General features: G+C 55.6%; 2 protein-coding genes across 4 annotated transcripts in view; one reads left to right on the forward strand and one right to left on the reverse strand.

The window, feature by feature from the left end:
• Adamtsl2 (ADAMTS like 2) overlaps positions 1-7,300 on the forward strand; it is a 35,426-nt gene extending 28,126 nt beyond the window's left edge. The window contains exons 14-19 of one of the 2 annotated variants that reach the window (XM_017800835.2): positions 752-965; positions 1,055-1,210; positions 1,772-1,942; positions 2,617-2,793; positions 5,635-5,779; positions 6,899-7,300. In XM_017800835.2, the coding sequence (XP_017656324.1) occupies positions 752-965; positions 1,055-1,210; positions 1,772-1,942; positions 2,617-2,793; positions 5,635-5,779; positions 6,899-7,047 (1,012 nt within the window). In that variant the 3' untranslated portion in view covers positions 7,048-7,300. Of the gene's footprint in view, positions 1-751; positions 966-1,054; positions 1,211-1,771; positions 1,943-2,616; positions 2,794-5,634; positions 5,780-6,616 lie in introns of both variants that reach the window. The other variant, XM_008843915.3, reaches the window with a different exon arrangement.
• A 1,870-nt stretch (positions 7,301-9,170) lies between these two features.
• Positions 9,171-14,465, reverse strand: part of Fam163b (family with sequence similarity 163 member B) — a 30,877-nt gene continuing 25,582 nt past the window's right edge. For both annotated transcript variants that reach the window (XM_008843916.2, XM_008843917.1), the window contains exons 2-3: positions 11,933-12,048; positions 9,171-11,296 (exon numbers count right to left, since the gene is read on the reverse strand). In XM_008843916.2, the coding sequence (XP_008842138.1) occupies positions 10,886-11,296; positions 11,933-12,025 (504 nt within the window). In that variant the 5' untranslated portion in view covers positions 12,026-12,048 and the 3' untranslated portion in view covers positions 9,171-10,885. The remainder of the gene's footprint in view (positions 11,297-11,932; positions 12,049-14,465) is intronic.

Below are 14,465 nucleotides of genomic sequence, written 5' to 3' on the forward strand. Positions count from 1 at the left end.
CTGGGACTCTGCTCTGCGTCTGCTGTGAACTGGGCTGTGGGGCCCTGTGGGAGGATGGGAGCAGAGCACACAGGGGTCCTCTGTAGGTTTAGAAACGTTTCTCTGCATTACTCCATACTGGAGGGCTACTGTCCCCAGGCCAACCTGTGCAGCTGGGACATTCATAAGGGAGTGGGCATTACTGCCTGGTTGTGGGCAAAGCCCCATCTTTCTAACCCTCTTATCCTCTGCCTTATCTTCAAGGTAGAGGCAGAGCCCTCCTCATATCAGGTAGAGCCCAGATGCCACCTCCCAGGGGCACTTCCTGCTCCAACGCAGGCACATTTCCACTTTTCCTCCAGCCTGCAGCATCCTGGATAAAAGAGACCCTAGAGCTGGCCTGAGCCTCCCTAAATCCCCTTGGGTTTTAGATATTTTACTCCAGTGTGTCTTCTCAGAGGCCCTGTGTGGGGTACCTGGGTCTCTTTTATAACCCCGGAGCAGGGAACAGAAAGGACAGACGAACAAGACTTCAGGCCTGGAGGTGAGGGCAGGCGGAGGTGGTCAGGCCCCAGAAGGCCATGGGCACTTGCAGGGCACCCACCCACCATTCCACCCAAGTAATGAACACAGGATTGTTGTGGGTGCAGTTCCCACTGGTGGGTCTTGCCTCCTTTCTGTCTGGTTTGGTGTGTGTCAGTTGGCGCCTTTGGGGAATGAAGGTCCCTGCTACTTGATAGGGACACTGAAGGCTGTTCTTGCTCCTGAGCAGGTGGGAGACCAGCAGCTGGAGCGAGTGCTCACGAACCTGTGGCGAGGGCCACCAGTTCCGCATCGTGCGCTGCTGGAAGATGCTGTCCCCTGGCTTCGACAGCTCCGTGTACAGTGACCTGTGCGAGGCCACCGATGCCGTACGACCCGAGGAACGCAAGACCTGCCGCAACCCGGCCTGCGGGCCGCAGTGGGAGATGTCAGAGTGGTCAGAGGTGAGCGTCCGTCCGTCTCCAGAGGCTGAGGTTGGCCAAGGGCTGGGCACAGGTGCGTCTGGCCGGCCCTCACTCCTGCTCCCTCATAGTGCACAGCCAAGTGCGGGGAGCGCAGCACAGTGACCAGGGACATCCGCTGCTCAGGGGATGAGAAGCTGTGTGATCCCGGCACCCGGCCCGTGGGAGAGAAGAGCTGCTCGGGTCCTCCCTGTGACCGCCAGTGGACTGTCTCAGATTGGGGACCGGTGAGGGCAGGTTTGGGGTCAGGAGGCTGGCGAGGGAACCTGAGGACTTTGCCTTTCTGTGCTTTCCTCATCTGCATGGAGCCAAGATGTGAAGGAGGAGTGCAATCGGGCTCCCTCTATTTTAGGGGCTCGAACTCTTGTCCAGAAAACAAGCAGCAGCATGCTCGTCCCGTTTATGACCTCTCTGTCTCTCACCTCTGTCTCTCCCGTCTGTGTCTCTGTCTCTCTGTCTCTTCCTGTCTGTGTGTGTGTCTGTATCTCCCTCTGTCTCTGTCTGTATCATCTGGAAGAGAGCTATTCAGATGCTAGGTAGGGTCACCTCTGATAGTGGGGGCTCGGGTGACCTTTTGAGCTGTGCTTTTCTCTGTGTGTGTTTTGCATTGAGCATGTTATTTCTGTAATTAGAACAGAAATGTTATTTAAAAAGTGGTTACCACAGCAACTGCTTCCTCACAGGGCCCTGGGTTCTGTTTCTCTTCCTTGGGGATGACGTGGGTGTGGTGGTGGTGGGGCCTGTGGAATGGCCCCTGTAATTCCTCATCCCGTTATCCCCTCCTGTAGTGCAGTGGGAGCTGCGGACAGGGCCGCACCATCAGGCACGTGTACTGTAAGACCAGCGACGGACGGGTGGTCCCTGAGTCTCAGTGCCAGACAGAGACCAAACCCCTGGCTATCCACCCCTGTGGAGACAAGAACTGTCCAGCACATTGGTTGGCCCAGGACTGGGAGCGGGTAAGTGCCCAGGAGCACACACAGGGCCCAGATAGCATGGGTACCAGACAGAACTTGCTGAGAGCTGATGGCTGGTCACAATGAGGAATTCATGACAAGTTATGAGAGGGATTGATTAAAAATTAACTTGGAAAAAAGCCAAAAAGGTAGGAAAAAACTCTTCCCATCTCCTAAGTCTAGCAGCAGCACCCTCTAGTGATGTCTGCAGTCCCCAGTTCCCAGGGGACCAGAGCTAGGACCTGCTGGCTGCTTACAGTCTCAGCCCACGGCCGCCAACCTTTTGCTATCATGACTCATTTTGTCCTAGCCGTCTTCACCAACAACTTGCTGTCTCAGACGATTGCCGTCAGCCAGTGGGTTCAGGCGTGTGACCATTAACCAAATAATCTTGGGCCAAATTGCTTTCTGTTGAATTGATTTTAGCCAGATCATCCTTGGCCAAATTGCATTAGCCAATTTATTTCAAAACAGATGGTTCGGGGCCTAATTGCTTTTGATCAAATCTACACGGAGCCAAATGGTTATGGAACAGCGTTCTCAGCCAATCTACCAGTTATCTGAACACTTTCACCCAAATGTCATTGACTTAACCTTTGTCACTGGAGGTCCTGTGGTCAGGGTCTTGGCCCTCCAAGGCCTCTGGCCCCTGACCTGGGCCATCTGGCACCCCTCAGTGCAACACCACCTGCGGGCGTGGTGTGAAGAAGCGGCTGGTCCTCTGCATGGAGCTGGCCAACGGGAAGCCGCAGACGCGCAGTGGCCCCGAGTGTGGGCTGGCCAGGAAGCCCCCTGAGGAGAGTACGTGCTTCGAGAGACCCTGCTTCAAGTGGTACACCAGCCCCTGGTCGGAGGTGAGCACCTAGGAGGCCCCTCGGGCTGCCTCAAGTTGGGCCTTGGCTCTGATCCTACTTTGGAACCTCGTTCTTGACCCACGTGTCCATTAAGCCTTCCTCCAAGCCTGTCAGCAGGGTGCTTGTCCCTGAAAGCTTCCCCGTGTGTCCAGATCAGCTGGTGAAGGGCCGTCCCTGCCTAGACACCTTCTCTGATCTCGTACCCCTGAAACTCTTGTTCTGGGTTTTTCTGTGCTTGGTCATTCTGACTTAAAACAGTGGTCTTTCAATGGTGTGTTTGGTAGTGTGTACACCTGACACTCTCCAAAGGCCAGGTGAATCCCAGACGGACTCGGGGTGTAAACTATGCTTAGACCCTGCCACAGTAGCAACATGGGACTTGGGGATACAGGTGGCAGGGCGAGAGCCCTGGAGCAGGACGTTGAGGCAGGACGCTGGGGCAGCAGTAGGCCGGCAGCTCCCCAACACTGGTCTAGCCCCTGCTGGGTTCCATGGACTTCTTAGGATGCCAGACGGGATGGAGCCAAGCACTTGGCTCTGTAAACTGTTGCTGCCGAGATTCTGAGGGTGTCTGGGGCTCAGCGCTCATTCCTGGGTCTCCTCCCTCTTGTTGGCATTCAGGAAGGGGCTCCCTTTTCCACTTCTCGGGGACGGGGTAGAAACGACAGAACGCTCCGACCTGGGGTGGGTTGGGGCATGGTTATTGAGGTGTGTTAGAAATGGGAGCCCAAGTCAAAGCCAGGGGCTTCGGACACCACAAATGGAAACCAACCACAAGATAGCCCACCCCGGAGGCCAGGTCAGGGAGCCCTGAGGATGAGTGGCCCCAACTCACAAGCAAGTGATGGGCAGGCAGCAAGGCAGTGAGATAGCCCCCTGCCCGGTCTCTGACCAGCAGAGCAGAGGGACTGTATCTCAGCTGTCCTCCACCCCATCAGCTGTCCTGTACCCCACCTGCAGAAGCCATTCTACCCCCTGGGGCTTGTCAGAGCTCTGAGCCTTCCTAATAGCACAGAGGCAGTGACATCTAGAGGTCAGCATTTATTAACTCCAACATCTAGCCACCACGTCCTCTATGTTCCCCAGCAGCAGAGACACCCCTTTGCAGGGCTATAAACACTTGGGAGGGGATCCGGAGATTCCAGAGCCATCTTTGTAGTAGGGGCTGAGGCCTGAGCTCCTGTGTCAGGTACGGTGGCCCAGGGTCTCCAGCTGCCCGTGCCTTTGGTTCCTATACAGTTCAGCTCTGAATACTTAGGCACAGTAGAGGCGTGTCAGATGGAGCTCAGAGCCCAGAGCCTTCATTGTGATGTTCCAAGGCTCCTACGCATGGATCCTCCCTGGGTTCAGCTGCTGGGATGGGGGTTTATAGATACCAAGACCCGAGGGCCCAAGGGGTTGGTGTGGTAGGTCCCATCTGCTGCCTCTTCTGAAGCATGGTCCGGTCCCTCAGAGGTTTTCAACAACTTGGGTGTTTTGCATGGGGCCCCTGCTCTCACATGTACTTGTTCAAGGTTGAGAACACACACACACACACACACACACACACACACACACACACACCCCTCACTCTGCAGTGCCCACCAAGCACCACCACACTCCCACGCCCCAGGTGAGAAGGAAGGCTACTTAGAGGTGGTTGGCAGAGTCAGAGCCTGAGGACCAGTAGGCATGGGGGTGGGCATGTAGATAGAGAGAAACACAGGTCGGAGCAAATGTCACCTCTGGACCGAGCCCAGCTAGAGGAGAGGCCTGGCTGGGGCCTAGGGAGCCCAGGACACCATGTGCTTTGAGAAGAGCATCAGTCTCTGCTGGAAGGGCAGCTGTGGGGTCAGGGCCTAGTCAGTGTAGGTACTGTGCTGGGTACTGAGAAGAGGGGCCAGTAGGAAGAAGAGGTCCCCCAAAGTAGCCATGGGGAAGGGTGCTTCCTATAGTGCCCTGATGAGGCCATGGCAGGGGCAGATGAGGTGGCTCGAACACATGGATGGTGGACATGTGGGACTCTCATCCTGCCCCTGCTTGGGGCAGTGCCCCTTCACCATACTGTTCACCAGCTCAGTGTCCGTCCCTCCAGCTGCTCTGTCCCATCCACTCCCCAGGGACAGAGGAGCAGTTGCCAGGATGTGCCAGGGGCCCACACATCTTTGGGGCACCTGCCAAAGGTAGTGTCCTTTGGTCGCCTGTGCCAAGCCAGCCTCTCCTCTCCTTGGTGCGGGTGAACAAGCAGGTGGCCTCTTTCCAGCCTTCATGAAGTTCCTTTGTGCCTTGTAACCAGACTGGGGGTGAGCCTGGGCTGAGGACCTCTCCCCTCCTCAGGTCCCAGACATGCCCAGGTGATGCGGGGTCACCACGTCAAGGAACTACTACTGCTTTCGGGATCTTGGCAGAGGGATGGGGGGCAGGTAATTGGGGTCAGCAGATGCCCCTGGTATTCTGGGAAGCTCCACAGGCTTTCTGAGGGGAACATCTGGCCTTGTGATGAGGATGGGGCAGAGGTTCTAGAAGCTACTTTGATTGGCCTGTAGCAAACTCTCTGTTACTGATGAGGGTCATCTGGAACCTGAACACCCAACAGGACATAATCGGGACAACAGGGGCCACCCCAATTATGACGCTGGAGAAACAGAGGCAGAGATGCCAGGTTACCTCTGCTCAGCCCCCAGTTGTGGGCTCTAGCTTCCAAGGAACTGGTGTGTCCTGGGTCAGCTGGTACTTGGCAGCCTGTGGGATGGGTGGGGTCGGAGAAGGGAGAGTGTTGGATGGTGAGGCTCCCTGTCTCTGTTATTCTGTGTGTGGATGGGCATTTGTCATGTGCCCGTTTGTCTGTCTGCCCTACACCAGTGCACCAAGACATGTGGAGTGGGCGTGAGGATGAGAGATGTGAAGTGCTATCAGGGAACTGACATCGTCCGTGGCTGTGACCCGCTGGTGAAGCCTGTTGGCAGACAGGCCTGTGACCTGCAGCCTTGCCCCACAGAGCCCCCAGGTAAGGAGGAGGAGGCTGGGAACCAGATTGGGGCTGGCTAGAGAAGGTGTGGGAGGAGCCAGGGCTTGAAGGACCAGTAGTCACCAGTCCAGGGAGGCAGCTAGGGACATAAGCAAGTCTCCAGGGTAGGTTCCCTTTGGACCAGCCAAGCCTAGCCAGTGGAGTCCAGGGAATCCAGGGAGCCCAGGGGGTCATGCAGAGACTTGTGCCTTAGACAAAGCATTGAGTTTAGATGCAGGGGGGGCAGTTGTGGGACCAGGGACCAGGATGATCTGGCCTCAAGAGCAGGTGCTGGCCCCCAGGAGACAGGGAGTGGAGATCTGGCAGGGTCTCTGGCTTGGCCCCTGGACAAGGATCCAGGCTCTGAAGTGGATGCCAGATGCAGGGAAAGGTGATCTGCTTTGGGGGTCCTGAGTCACAGGGAGAGGTGCCCATGGACCATAGGGGTGTTTGAACTTTTGGAAGGAGGAATAGGGGTGCTCCCAAATCCTGGCTCCTGGGGTTTTATCCTTCAGGATGTTCACATCTAACCACTTGGTGGGATCCAGATTTTCCTGGGGAGAGACTGGCATCAGGAAAGGGGTGGCTGAGAGGTAGAACTAGTGACCTGCAGCAGGTGGGAGAGGCTGGGGCGGAGTGAGCTCTGGTCCCTGGACCTGGGCCAGGGGGCCCACCTAGCCACCTGTTCACAATGCCACTCCTGGGCTTCCCTGGGTGAGGAAGCTCCTGCTGTTGGGGAGATGATGTGATAAGGGTTGGGGACCCTAGAAGCTGTGTTCTCACCCCTTTGGCCTCTTCCTGACATTTCATCCCTCCTGCACTGTGTCCCTCCCTCAGACGAGAGCTGCCAGGACCAGCCGGGCACCAACTGTGCACTGGCCATCAAAGTGAACCTCTGTGACCACTGGTACTACAGCAAGGCCTGCTGCCGCTCCTGCAGGCCCCCCCACTCCTAGGCTGGTGCGGTAGCCCCTGAGACCTGAGCACCCCTCCCTGCAGGGGATCCTGGGCCGTGAAGATGTGGCACCAAGCCTCAGCTGACAAGAAGGGACTTTCATGCTGTGGCCCTGTCTCTGCCTTGGGGGAGAGCTCCTAATGCCTGCCGGCCTCTCTCCCCAGATGGAGCCACCCTGCTGTGGGAAGCTGTACCTGAAGTCCGGGATCCTGTGTTTGCACCCACCCCAGAGGGCCCAGAGACCAGAGCCCAGTGTAGGCAACACCTGCCCACCTTCCAGACCCTTCTCTTAGGTGGAGCCCTCTCAAGGTGACTTGTAGATGATCCAGGAAGGAGAGGACTTCTCTCCCTTGGTTACCTTGGATGAAGAGGGGCCTGGGGTCAGCTGAGGAATCCAAGCTGCCCCATCCCTGGAGATACCAACGGTACCCCTTCCCAAAGTACCAGCGCCACTGTGCCTCCGTTCCTGGAGCTCCTGTGCTGGACGGGAGGGACAGGCCTCGTTCTCTCAATGTCCCTGTCGTCGTCCTCAGTATTCACTGGTGTATGTTAATAAAGTGGCTGTATTTATGGCAGCATCCTGGGGTCACAGTCACTTTGGGCAGGAGTGGTGGGTGGCCTCCAGGGCTTGGGTAGGGCTGCTTCTTTCTGGACAGTGGGTGTGGGAATAAGGCAGTCAAATATAGAAAGTAGATGATAAAGGTAACCAGAAAAGCAGGGAGGGCACAGGGAGGGCAACAGGACTGCGTTGAGGTTGGAACTGGTCAGGATCTCCAACTATTGACGATCAGCCTGGGGGCTAGGGGTCACGGAGACCTGAGGGCTCACGGGGTCCTGTAGGTGTCCTGAGCCTCAGTAAATGGAACAGCTGGCTATTAACATGTTGGGAGAACGATGGGGTATGGGACAGGACCAAGGACATCTGTGGCTGTGGCCTGAGTCTCCTGGAAGGACCATTCTCAGGGGTGTGTACAGCTTCATGTAGCGTGGCGGCTGTCTTGTGCGTTCAGAGACACACAGGGGCTGTGGGGGGTTGCTACTTTAGGCCAGCCTTTTCTGGGTAGGAGAATGTGGAAGAGGAAACAGCACACACACACACACACACACACACACACACACACACACACACAGAGCTCCCAGTGAGGTAGAGAAGACATCTGAGCCATCCGTGGACAGTGAGCCTTGACCGTTGAAGTGTCCTTCAGGCCCAGGTGGTGGAGAGGTTGGTCTGTTCCTGAGCTGGGACTCAAGGGAGGGTCTGTCACAGAGTTGTGTTTCTGAAGGACTTAGGACTTACGGGAAACTGAGGTGACACCCAGTCCAGGATATTCCCGTCCCTGTATATTCCTGTACCAAACGCGATGCAACAGGACAGCTGCCCCTAAGGATTTTATTTTCTACTCCTCAGATTCCAGAAGTTAGAGGTTTGGGGGACGGATGTGTTCCAGGTTACTAGCTGGGATTGGGCAGCACAGCATCCCTGTATCCAAGGCCTGGTGCCTCTGCCACACCTGAACCCCATCACACCTCCCTGCCAGGCTCCCTCTCTTCCTTTCTCTGATCCTTCCTTCCTCCCTCCTTCCTTCCTTCCTCCTTCCTTCCTCCCTCCTTCCTCCCTCCCTTCCTCCCTCCTTCCTTTAGGACTGAACCTAGGGCCTCATGCATACTAGACGCCCTGCCACTGAGACATATTCCCAGCCCTCATTTGACATTTATTTTGATGCATGGTTTCACTAAGTTACCTAGGCTGACCTTGAACTTTGAGTTCTCCTGCCTCAGGCTATGAACTAGCAGGGACCACAGGCTGCTCCAACAGGCCCAGCAAAACCTTCCTTCCTCCCTCCTTCCTTTCCTCCTTCCTCCCTCCTTCTTTCCTCCCTCCTTCTTCCCTCCTTCCTTCCTCTCTCCTTCCTTCCTCCTTCCTTCCTTCCCTCCTTCCTCTCTCCCTCCTTCCTCCCTCCTTCCTTCTTCCCTCCTTCCTTCCCTCCTTCTTTCCTCCCTCCTTCCTTCCCTCCTTCCTTCCTTCCTCTCTCCCTCCTTCCTTCCCTCCCTCCTTCCTTCCTTCTTTCTTCCTCCGTCCTTCCTTCCTCCTTCCTTCCTTCCTTCCTCCCTTTCTCCCCCCTCCCTTTCTGACATTAAAGCAAGCCCAGGAATGGCCAGTCACCTGTCCCAAGAAGCCCAGCCCATCATGTCCAATCTGTTCTCCAGACTGGTGGGATGACATTGGTGGGTTCCGATCTTGGAAGTCCTGCATGAGGCTCTAAAAAACAATGGTGGCTTGCTGTGGTGCCCCCAAGCTTTGAGAGTTGCTCCCAGATCCTCTGGGTAGAGCCAGACCCCACCATCTGGGTTGGGAAGGCAGGCTCTACCTGGCACTGGGGCGCTCCAGGGAAGGTCTATGCTTACAGGCACCCAGTGGATGGCAGACAAACAGCGTGGGATGGGAAACAAAATTTATTGGCTTTTGCTTTTCCCAGGGGCACTGTGGCTCCCTGGTAGGGCCCGTAGAGGTGCAGAGCGAGGTGGAAAGGATGGACGCGTAATTCATTTCAAAGAGGTCTATGAATCAATACAGAGATGGCAGAGGTCTGAAAGGATGGGAGATGGAGACGGAGCAGCCCGGAGTGTCCCCCACCTACCCTCATCTGCACCCCACGCATTGCAAGGGTGAGATAGGACAAAGGAAGTGGAAAGTGGGCTAGGACTGTTAGCAAGACCAAGCAGAGCCGGAGAAGGGAGAGAACTTCAACAATGCCAGAGACGCTCATCACTAGCTCGGTTCAACTGCCGGTGCGACGTCTGTGCACTTTTAAGTGTGGACTGTCCTGTTCTGCTGTCCAGTGCAGAGGTGGCCACCATCCTGTAAAAGGCGCTTGCTCCCCTGGGGCCCCACAGCAGGGCACAGATGAGAGAGACAGAGAAAGAGCCCTTGGGGGGAAAGGGCTCTGGGGGCCATGCTGCTGCCTCCCCCGGGGGGAAGAGAGCTATTCTGATTCCTGGGGCCCCGGGCTGGGGCATCTCTCAGAGACGCCAGTTTTTCCTCAGCTCGTAGAGGGCCTGGGACAACAAGGGTGCAGATGAAGCCTGCACAGGACAGCAAGGCTCAGGGGCCTTGTTTCAAACAGAAAGCAGGAAAGGGGTGACCTAGAGCTGTGTCCCCTGAGGATCTTGGGTCCCAAGGAGAACCAGAGTTTAAACGGCTTTTTGAAGCCAGCCACTCACCACACACTGATGGGGACACAACCCAGGGGTGAGATGGCCTGCTGAAGATTCAAGGTAAGTTGGCAGCTGAGGACCCGTGGGGTATAGGTGGCCTTGTTGGATGTGCCTGCCAATTGGCTGGGTTTAGGGCTGAGTGCTGGGTGTGTGAATTTCAGTATCAACCCTCCCGGAGCAGTGTCCCCATAAGTCTGTGCTTCCTCTCAGCAAAAAAACAGATCAAGGGCAGAACAGCACCCTAAGAATACTGCTGCCCCCTAAACTCTCCCTTCTCTGGGAAGACCTGTCCATCTGTAGGGAGCTCAGACCAATGGGCATCTCAGGCCTGAACCCATGCTTGGCACCTGGGGTGTGAGACATGAGGGGCTGGGAAAGAGAGGGGGGAGAAGAATCAGGGTGGAAGAGAGACGGGCAGGGGCAGGCTGGGGAAGGAAGAGGAACTCAGGGTGGAGGGGCAGAATATTTGGTCCATAGTCTCTACAGAAGGTTCACGTTTGTAGGGCCCCTGGCAACTAATGAGGCCATCCCTCCCTTGAACAGGGAGGACATCCAAGGCTTGGCAAGACATGAAGCCAGAGAGAGCCAAGTTGCTGGGGTTGGCAATGGCCACCTTCCCACCTCCTGGAAACAGGACCCGGCCTCTGTGTGCCAGCAGGGCCCCACCTTGCCCTCCTGTTCGCACAGGTCCCCACATCAGACCCGCCTCCCTCCAGGTGCCAGCTGCCCCTATCCACAGCTGCCACACCTGGCTCACTGGGCCTTATCCTCGTAGTGGGTCTGGGGGCTCCCCACACCTGGGCCCCCTAGGACAGGGATGCAGGGAAGACTTGGCTGAGCTCAGGTCTGGGTGTGGGGCCAGGGTGTGCCATAGCGATCCTGCCATGGTCCTCTGGACCTTCCAGGGCTGGGTGCCTGGGCAGGATGGGGGATTGTCACACGTCAGTGCTGACACTGCGACTCCGGGAGAAGGCCTCACGCATGGCAGAGAGGCGGTTGGGGTTGAGTGCCTGCAGGCCCCCAAAACTCCCAGGGGGCAGCTCCACGTCCTCCTGGCTGATGCTCTTGTAGGCCACGCGGCCACCGCCGTTGCACACACCCTCGATGTCGTCGTCCTCTGGCTCCTGCAGGAAGAAGGTGGGTGGTTCGTAGTGGGAGCAGCTGCGGCAGAGGGCGCGGGCCTGTGGGGACTTCTGACTGAAGGAGGTGATGGCAGCCGGGTAGAGCGCTGGCCCGTTGGTCAGCACCAGGTTGCGGTTGGAATGCAGGGGCGGCAGGTGCGAGTGCACGGCGAAGTCGGGCTCCTCCTCGTCGTCCTCGGATTCGTCCTTCTTGCAGCAGTAGTACTGTGGGCAGAGGGCCAGGTGACCGTGCTGCACCCCCCAAACACTGGAAGGTGACCCTCAAGATTATAGCCCTGTCTGGACATCACTTACTCTATTGCCACCCAGGGTTTACTTCACCAGGAACCATGCAGAGCTCCCTGCAATACGTCACTCACCTCGCTACACTGCAGAGCTAAGGCTGGTGCATGTGGGGAAACTGAGGCACAGAAGGGCAAGCAGCCTCAAAGTGGCACAACTGAATATAAGCCCCATCAGATCCCAGAGTCGAGTATAGACACTGGGTTTGCCTTGCACAAAGGTTGCTCCTCCTTCCAGGAGGATGTGGGGCCACCAGACGCTCTAAAGCTCAGGCAAGGGAAGAGATGCAGACAGCAGGGTGCCCACCACTGCCCTCCCGCAGGGCAGCTATGTGCCACTGGCTAAGTCCCTTACTCTCTGTCTTAGTCCAAGTCTTGCGTGAGCTGAGCAGCTGGTCATCAACTCTGAGCCGCACAGATGGTGATCTCTCTCCCATGCGGGAGATCTGGCTGTACCCCGACCCCCAATATCTGCCTCCTTGAGGGTCTCCTCTTTCCTGCAGAGCCACCTTCCAGGTTCCGCCCCAACCCGGTCCCGGTGCCCATCCCCTGGGAGTACCTGGAGCCGGCAGTAGCACAGAACGGCAATGATACAGAGTAGAATCACAGTCGCCAAGATGCCCCCAGTGATGACCACAGTCCCGGCTGTCATCCGCCCACTTCTCCATCAACTACCTGCAACAGATGCCACCAGTCACAGCAGTCAGTGCCTTGACACAGAGCCGCCACTCTATGCCACAGGACCAGCTTGGGGGGGGGTGTGATTTCCCAGGATGCTGCACGGCACAGGTGGAGCTTGGCCTGGGGTCAGAGCAAGTGGGAGGAGATCCAGGTCCTGCTTGGCCTCAGTGCCTCCTAGCCTCAGTTTCCCCATCCTTAAAAGGTAAATATCAGCCGGGCATGGTGGCACAAGCCTTTAATCCCAGCACTCCAGAGGCAGAGGCAGGCAGATCTCTGTGAGATTGAGACCAACCTGGTCTGCATAGTGAGTCCAGGCCAGCTGTGGAAAAAAAGGGAACCCAAACACAGCACACCTGGGTGCTGGGCTGAGCCCCCGCCTCCTGCTTCTTCACCCAAATCATCACATTTTTTCACAATCTCAATGCTCAGCCAATCCCCTTTCCTTTAGCTATTTCGTGGTGGTAAAATTCACATCACACATCACATAAATTTATCATCTTCATTACTTATAAATTTGTGTACAGGTATGGGTATGTGTGTATGCGCACGGACGTGCACGTGGCACACACACACACACACACACACACACGTACACGGCTATACCATGTGGAGGTCAGAGAACGACCAGCAGGAGTCAGCAATCTCTTTCCACCGTGTAAGTCCCAGGAATTGAACTCAGGCCGTCAGGTTTGGTCACAGGCACCTTCACCCACTGAGCCATCTTGCCAACCCCTGGAGTTATTTGTTTTGTTTTGTTGGCAGTGATGGATGACGTTTTGTGTTTGGACAGAGTCCCTCATCGCCCTGTAGGCTAGTCTGGCTGGCCAGCGTGCCCCAGGGATCTACCTCTCTCGACCTTCCCAGTGCTGGGTTATAGGAACACACCACATATGTGGTTGCTGGGGATCAAATGCAGGTTCCTGTGCTTGAACAGCAAACCACCTTACCAACTGAGCCATCTCTCCAGCCCCATCTCCATCATCGAGACAGGGTCCCCCTGTAGCCCCAGCTGTCCTGGAACTCACTATATAGACCAGGCTGGCCTTGAACTCACAGAGATGGACCTGCCTCTGCCTCCCGAGTGCTGGGATCAAAGGTGTGCGCCACCACGCCCTGCTTGTCCCCACCATTTTTAAGTGTTCAGTTCAAGATTTGCTTTCTAAAACTTTTTCATCTCACAAAACTGAAAACAATTTCCCTTTGTCTAGGAAATTTAAATTTAAAAGAATATGTTCCCAGTGACGGGGCGGGGGTGACAGGGAGATACCTACACGGCAGAGCAGCCCTCAGTGGCTTTCAGGATAAATTCTTCGTTGGGGATTTTCAGGCCTAAGACCCTGACATCTGACATCTGAGCTCTTTGCTGCAGGGAGCCTGTACTCTCAGTACCTCTGGCCAGGCTTGCCCAGACTGACTTGTGCTGATCATCAGCCTCCCAGTGCATAGTACATACGAATATCCACCTCTGTCACGCTCTCTCATCCCCTAGAGACAGAATCTCTCACTGAACCTGGAGCTCACTGTTTATTGGCTAAACTGGAAGCTTTAGTGATTCTAGTCTCCACCCTGTTCCCTTAACATTGGGATTACAGGTGTGCAGCCATGCCCAGTTTTTTTAATTTAAGATTTATTTTTATGGGCTGGAGAGATGGTTCAGCAGTTAAGAACACTGGTTGTTCTTGCAGAAGACCCGGGTTCGAATCCCAGCACCCACATAGCAGCTAACAACTGTCCATAACTCCAGTCCCAGGGGATCCAACAGCCTCTTCTGACCTCTGCGGGCATTGCACAACACAGGTGCACTTACCTACATGTATGCAATACATGCATACACATAAAATAAAAATAATAAAAAGTTTAAAAATTAAAAAAAGGATTTATTTTTATTGGGGCTGGAGAGATGGTTCAGTGGTTAAGAGCACTGACTGTTCTTTGAAACGACCCAGGTTCCCAGAACCCACATGGTGGCTACAAACTGTCCTTAACTCCAGGAGAATTTGATTCCCTCTTCTGACCTTGCACAACTCAGGTGCACTCACATATATGCAGGCAATACCCTCATACACACAAAATAAAAATAATAAATGAAATATACTTAAAATATTTATTTTTATTTTTAATTATGCATCTGTGTGATGTGTGTGTGTGTGTGTGTGTGTGTGTGTGTGTGTGTGTGCCTGCAGAAACCAGAGAGAAAGTTGGATCCCGCCCTGGAGCTGGAGGTACAGGTGGTTGTGTGCTGCCTGACATGGGTGCTGGGAACTGAACTTGGGTCGTCTGGAGGAGCAAGCAAGCACACACTCTTGACCACTGAGTCCCTCTCCAGCCCCCATGCTACTTCTTACAAGGGTGTTGGGTATAGTGGTCGCCCGGTGTTCTCCACTGAACCATCCTCCCCTCGCACCTCACCT

This window comes from Nannospalax galili, unplaced genomic scaffold (genome assembly GCF_000622305.1).
Source record: "Nannospalax galili isolate Female #2095 unplaced genomic scaffold, S.galili_v1.0 scaffold300, whole genome shotgun sequence".
In the NCBI taxonomy this organism is placed as follows: domain Eukaryota; kingdom Metazoa; phylum Chordata; class Mammalia; order Rodentia; family Spalacidae; genus Nannospalax; species Nannospalax galili.